This window comes from Periophthalmus magnuspinnatus, chromosome 5 (genome assembly GCF_009829125.3).
Source record: "Periophthalmus magnuspinnatus isolate fPerMag1 chromosome 5, fPerMag1.2.pri, whole genome shotgun sequence".
Classification (NCBI taxonomy): Eukaryota; Metazoa; Chordata; class Actinopteri; order Gobiiformes; family Gobiidae; genus Periophthalmus; species Periophthalmus magnuspinnatus.
In genome coordinates, this window is record NC_047130.1 from 1,163,295 (window position 1) to 1,168,909 (window position 5,615).

Here is a 5,615-nt window from a genome sequence, read left to right on the forward strand (position 1 = left end):
TCCCAATCAAATAAATAAATAAATAAATAAATGAAATAAAATAAAATAAATACATAAATAAATAAATTAAAATGAATGAATAAATAAATAAATATAAATACATAAATAAATAAATAAATAAATAAATAAATAAATAAATAAAATAAAATAAAATTAATAAATAAATGAAATTAAATAAATAAATAAATAAATGAAATGAAATGAAATGATAAAATAAATAAAATGAAATAAAATAAAATAAAATAAATAAATAAAATTAAATAAATAAAAAATGAAATAAATAAATACATGAAATGAAATAAAATAAAATAAAAAATTAATAAATATAAATACATAAATAAATAAATAATAAACACTAGAGTGATGTGCACAGGTGACACTGATCCCTGCGTCTTTATGTTCAACACACGTTTTATTTCAGATATTGAACATTTTGACGTGTCGTTTATATAAAAAATTCGAGCTCTTCCTGTACTTCAGTCTGCAACTCTCCTCCAGTATTTAAATCCACACGACTAAAAACTGAAGCACTATCGCCACCAAGTGTTGAACAAAAACACAACAGTTACATTTTCATTTTCTTGATTTATTCAGATGTACATTCATGTTTCAGTTTATCACCGATTTAAGACGTTACATAGAATAATTAATATAATATAAATACATAAATAAACCAATATGAAAAGTACGTCATAGTTACTGCTTCATTATCAGAACATTTAATCATAAAAACTAAATTGCATTCACATGTTGCAAGATTATAAAAGTATATTTACTCATGTCATTTAAGCAAATATTTAATTGAACTTCAGAGTGAATGAATAAAGTTTTATCTACGACACATTTTTAAGTCCAGTGTTTAAGGAAAATCTAACGAGCTCCTGGATAATTTAAATAAACTTCATTTATTTCATGGCACTGACAGAAGGTTAACGTCATAACATCCATCGACCTGTGGAAACAGAAAAAAACTAGTCAAAAATAATACTATAATAATAATAATAATAATAATAATAATAAAATATAATGTATCCCCACCCCTTTTTTAATTTTTTGTGTGAAACTTTATTTACTATTTTTATTATTATTATTATTAATGATTTATATGTTTTTTATTTACAGTCAAGATTTGTGTGACTATTTAATTTATTTATTTTTGTATTATCATCATCATTATTTTGTTGTTTTTTTTAAAAGTTCTAGTTCTTGTTAAATAAAAATTAAAAAGGTGTGTGTGCATTTGCTGTTTTAAATGACAGTATATTGTAATACTTGTTCACACATCAATAAAAATATGAAACAAAAAACATAATAATAATAATAATGTTCTTCTGGAAAACCTGGAAACTGTTTTGATATTTACAGGCAAAAATAAAAATAGTAATAATAATGTGCTTAATTTGACATTCACACTTCATTTGTGGATGTTTTACACAGATTCAGACACGTGAAATACTTTTAAACTTTACTATATTAAAAGATCATTCCATAAGTTTATAACCTGGAGACTCTTACGTCAAATCGTCCAATCGAAGCCGTCGTCTGGTTCGTTTGCATCACCTCTGTGAGAGCCCACATCTGCTGAATACTCGAGGACACAGTCGACGGATCTGGGAGGCCCTAAAAGACAAAGTCAAACTATAGAAAGAAGATTTAAATAAATAAATATCCTCAGAACACAAAGTGCACCTCTAAATCCGGGCGAAAGTTCACCAGGGTCAAGTCCGACAGCAGGTCAGAAACTTCCTTCTCTGGATCCTGAGTCGTAAACACAAACTTTAACCGTCTCATAAAACAGTGATGTTCATGTGATGTTTCAGAGGCTCTTTAATTCTATCAACTGTTTTTGAAAGAAATATACAAGAAAATACACAAGTTCTGAAGCGTTTTTGAAAAAGGACTGAGTTCACAAAGTTTCCATATTCAGATTAAGTTTCCAGCAGCTGTGGTTTGTGACACTACGACATAAAAACTGTTCATCTTCTTTACATTTGGTCACAGGTGAGTGTTTGTTCAGATGGAGAGGTTTGTGTTAACGATCGTCATGGAAACATCATTATGTCCAGAACAAACCAAACACACATGAGCACAACCGACACAAACACAATCTCTTCTGTTCAGTGTAACTTTGTGTGACACTCACTGGCTCCAAATGGCGGAATATTTTGATTTCTTGGAGGTTAAAGTTCATCCAGGCGGAGGACGGCTGCCTCAGGATGAATCTCACAGACATCACATGATCAGGCACAACCTGCATCTGGAAAAGACCAAGACAAAATCATCACATTATGAACTTTAGGAAGACTGAAACTAAACTGATATTTGTCTTTAAATATTGATAAGATTAATAAGATTGTTACTGTAACATGAGGTCATGTGATTAAAGATTCATAAACTCGTCTTTTATTAAAACACAGACCAAATGTGTCAATGTTGTATAATATTTACAACTTTAAAGTTTAATATTTAGATTTTATATCAGAAACTGACACCAACGAGCCACATGAACCATCCCACAGGACTAAACCAGGACTAAACCAGGACTAAACCAGGACTAAACCAGAACTAAACCAGGATTAAACAGGGACCAAACAGGGACCAAACCGGGACTAAACCGGGACTAAACCGGGACTGAACCGGGACTGAACCGGGACTGAACCAGGACCAAACCGGGACTATACCGGGACTAAACCGGGACTGAACCGGGACTAAACCAGGACTAAACCAGGACTAAACCTGTTGAATCAGTGTTTGTGTTTTGTTCAGTTTAAATCTCTGTCTCTGTCTCTCTCTCTCTCTGTCTCTCTCTGTCTCTCTCTCTCTCTCTGTCTCTCTCTCTCTCTGTCTCTCTCTGTCTCTCTCTGTCTCTCTCTGTCTCTCTGTCTCTCTCTGTCTCTCTGTCTCTCTCTCTCTCTCTCTCTCTGTCTCTCTGTCTCTCTCTCTGTCTCTCTCTCTCTCTCTCTCTCTCTCTCTCTCTCTCTCTCTGTCTCTCTCTGTCTCTCTGTCTCTCTCTGTCTCTCTCTCTCTCTCTGTCTCTGTCTCTCTCTCTCTCTGTAGATGTGACTCAGGCCTCGACTTTGACGATGTTTAAATCCAGACTCTGTTCTGTTTATCTGTGACTGAAGGGGGTTTATTCTGCACTTTTCTCCTTTTAATGTTTATTTTACGATGATTATTTATGTTTGGATTTGTTGTATTGTGATTTTTATGTCTTAACACTTTGTGGACTAATTGTGCTTTACAAACTCGATGTGTTTTCTTCTTTCGTTGCTAATAATAATAACGCTAAAATAATAATGTTAAAGTTTTAGTGAGGACGGTCCTAAACGCTGCACCAGTCCGGAGTCATAATCCATAATCTGCTTTTACACAGACATAAACCTCGTGACTTAAAGCGCCGCATGGGAGCGTGTCGTGCAGTAACCACCTGCGCCCTGTGGATGGAGCTGTAGTCCTGAGACCCTCCTTCTGTGTGGGGGTTTTCCATCAGAGCCAGGTCCCTCAGAGCCGTGGTCCACTTCGCCGCAGCCTCCTGTCCCGGGATCTTTCTCAACAGACGCACCGTCACGTAGGCGGTGTAGAAGTTCTTAAAGCTGATCTCCTCAATCTGAGAAAATAAATAAATAAAAGCGACGCAAACGTAAATAAAATCAGTATCTTTAGGTGTAAACTGTAACAAAAACGCTGCACATTTCATAATAAAAACACGACACTATGATAAATAATGAGCCTTTCAATTGTCAGAAATAATCCGTAAACACACCACCCAAATGTTTGGCAGGAATAATCCTATTATCCCTCAACTTTCCTGTGGCTCCGTCTTTGAAGCTTAAAGCCTCGAGCTACAGGGAAAAACGAAAACACATATTCAAAAGGAAAATAAATAAATAAATACAAAAAGTAGGTCAGCGAGTAGCCTATTTAAATTTAAGCAAACACAATGAAGCCAAACCTCTAATTAGGACGCACAGTTTGATATACGTCCCACTGTTTACTGGGAGGATTTAAACATATTTTTTCAAAGCAAATGTCATTTAAACTAATTTTATGAGAGTGGAAAAAAACAAGTGCAGCTCTGAACGCACTTTATCACTCGCAGTTGGTCCAAAACGCCGCTGCCCGACTTTTAACTTTAAAATAAAAAACATGAACACGTCGCTCCAGTTCTTGTGTCTTTGCACTGGCTCCCTGTTCATTTTAGAATCGATTTTAAGGTTTTATTGTTTGTTTTTAAAGCTTTGAATGGACTGGCCCCTGATCACATCTCAGACCTCATCCAGATTTATCGCACACACTGAGGTCCGAGGTCCAGCTCCAGCTCGTGGGGCCTAAGACGAGACTTAAAACCAGAGGAGACGGAGACTTTTCTGTGTCTGGTCCAAATGTTTTAAGAGTTTTAAGTCTCGTCTTAGATCCACTTTTACTCTGTGGCTTTTAACTCTGAGTCGTATGATCCTCTGTCTTTTATTGATTTTATTTGCTTGTTTTATTTGATTTTATTAGTAATTGTTTTATTGCTTTTATATACATATTTATTATTTTAATTTTGCTGATTGTTTCTAGTCTAAATGTTGATTTATTTAATTAGTTGTTTTTATTTTTAATGTATTTGTGCAGCACTTTGGAAACTGGATTTGTTTGTGAAATGTGCCGTTTAAATAAAGTGGATTGGGCTGAATCATCTCAAAAGTACAGCCCTCTGCTTCTGTTCAGCTAAATACTTTATAAAATACACAGGAAAAGTACTAAATACATACATCAGAGGTCAGTAATGGGTTGTGTGATCGCGTTTGTCGATTAATCAGTCGAATCTTCCCTGTCGATCCTTGCGCTCACTTCACGTTTCACGATTGGTTCTCGTCTTTCTGAGTTTTTCGTGTTCACACTCACATTTACAGATTTTCCAAAGGGAAGAGTAACGTCCACGATGCAGACTCCGGACTTCACTGTGTCGGTTTTGGCGTCTCCGAGCTGCAGAAACACCGGGGGCTTCACGGTGCAGGACACGGGCTCCGAGTCAGCGCTGACGCTCATCTTTACTGAGGGCAAAGACGTGAGAGTGAGATTTATTTTGTATTTTCAGGTTATGTACAGTGTGTGTTATCACCTCCAGGGGGCATCTTCATCTTGTGAGGGTTTTTAATTATTATTATTGTGAATTGTAAGTATTTTAAGACATAAGACGGATTTTTCAGGGCTTTTTTCCCCCAAATTAAATAGATACAGATGGATATAGAACAGAATATTTTATAGAGTTACACAGACTCTAAAATTCTGACATAATCAAATTGTAAAACGTGAACTCAACCTGTTGTTTTCAGTTGCAGATGAACTACACTCTGTACATGACGTCGCCCAGTGGGAGGTGCAAAACTGTGGATAGAATGAAATTAAACCTTCATATCTCGTGTTTGTTCAATTCCCTGTATCGTTATTGCCATAAATACAATTATAAAACCAAAAGTTTAATCTGTCACTGGACAAAAAGTTGTAGGATTAAAGACGCAACAGCAACTCTTACAACTTTTTCTCCAGTGACAGATTTAACTTTGTTTTTCTGTGGATCAGACCTGGACTGAGGGACACAGACATAAACACAAAGCAAATCTCCACAG

The 5,615-nt window shown here is 35.2% G+C and overlaps 1 protein-coding gene across 1 annotated transcript; it reads right to left on the bottom strand.

Annotated features, from left to right (window-relative positions):
- Positions 1-583: 583 nt before the first annotated feature.
- Positions 584-5,034, bottom strand: nicn1 (nicolin 1). The gene is made up of 6 exons (XM_033966339.2): positions 4,891-5,034; positions 3,428-3,607; positions 2,144-2,257; positions 1,690-1,758; positions 1,516-1,620; positions 584-952 (listed from the first exon to the last, which is right to left on the bottom strand). The coding sequence occupies exons 1-6, from the start codon at positions 5,032-5,034 to the stop codon at positions 911-913; spliced, it is 654 nt and encodes a 217-aa protein (XP_033822230.2). The 3' UTR covers positions 584-910.
- Between the last annotated feature and the right edge of the window lie 581 nt (positions 5,035-5,615).

Bases quoted from the DNA above. Each gene is read 5' to 3' on its own strand.
- nicn1 (XM_033966339.2), bottom strand. From the start codon at position 5,034: ATGAGCGTCAGCGCTGACTCGGAGCCCGTGTCCTGCACCGTGAAGCCC. The intron at 1,759-2,143 runs GTGAGTGTCACA...TTTACGACTCAG, and splicing joins TATTCCGCCATTTGGAGCCA to GATCCAGAGAAGGAAGTTTC. The intron at 1,621-1,689 runs GTGCACTTTGTG...TTTGTCTTTTAG, and splicing joins ACTTTCGCCCGGATTTAGAG to GGCCTCCCAGATCCGTCGAC.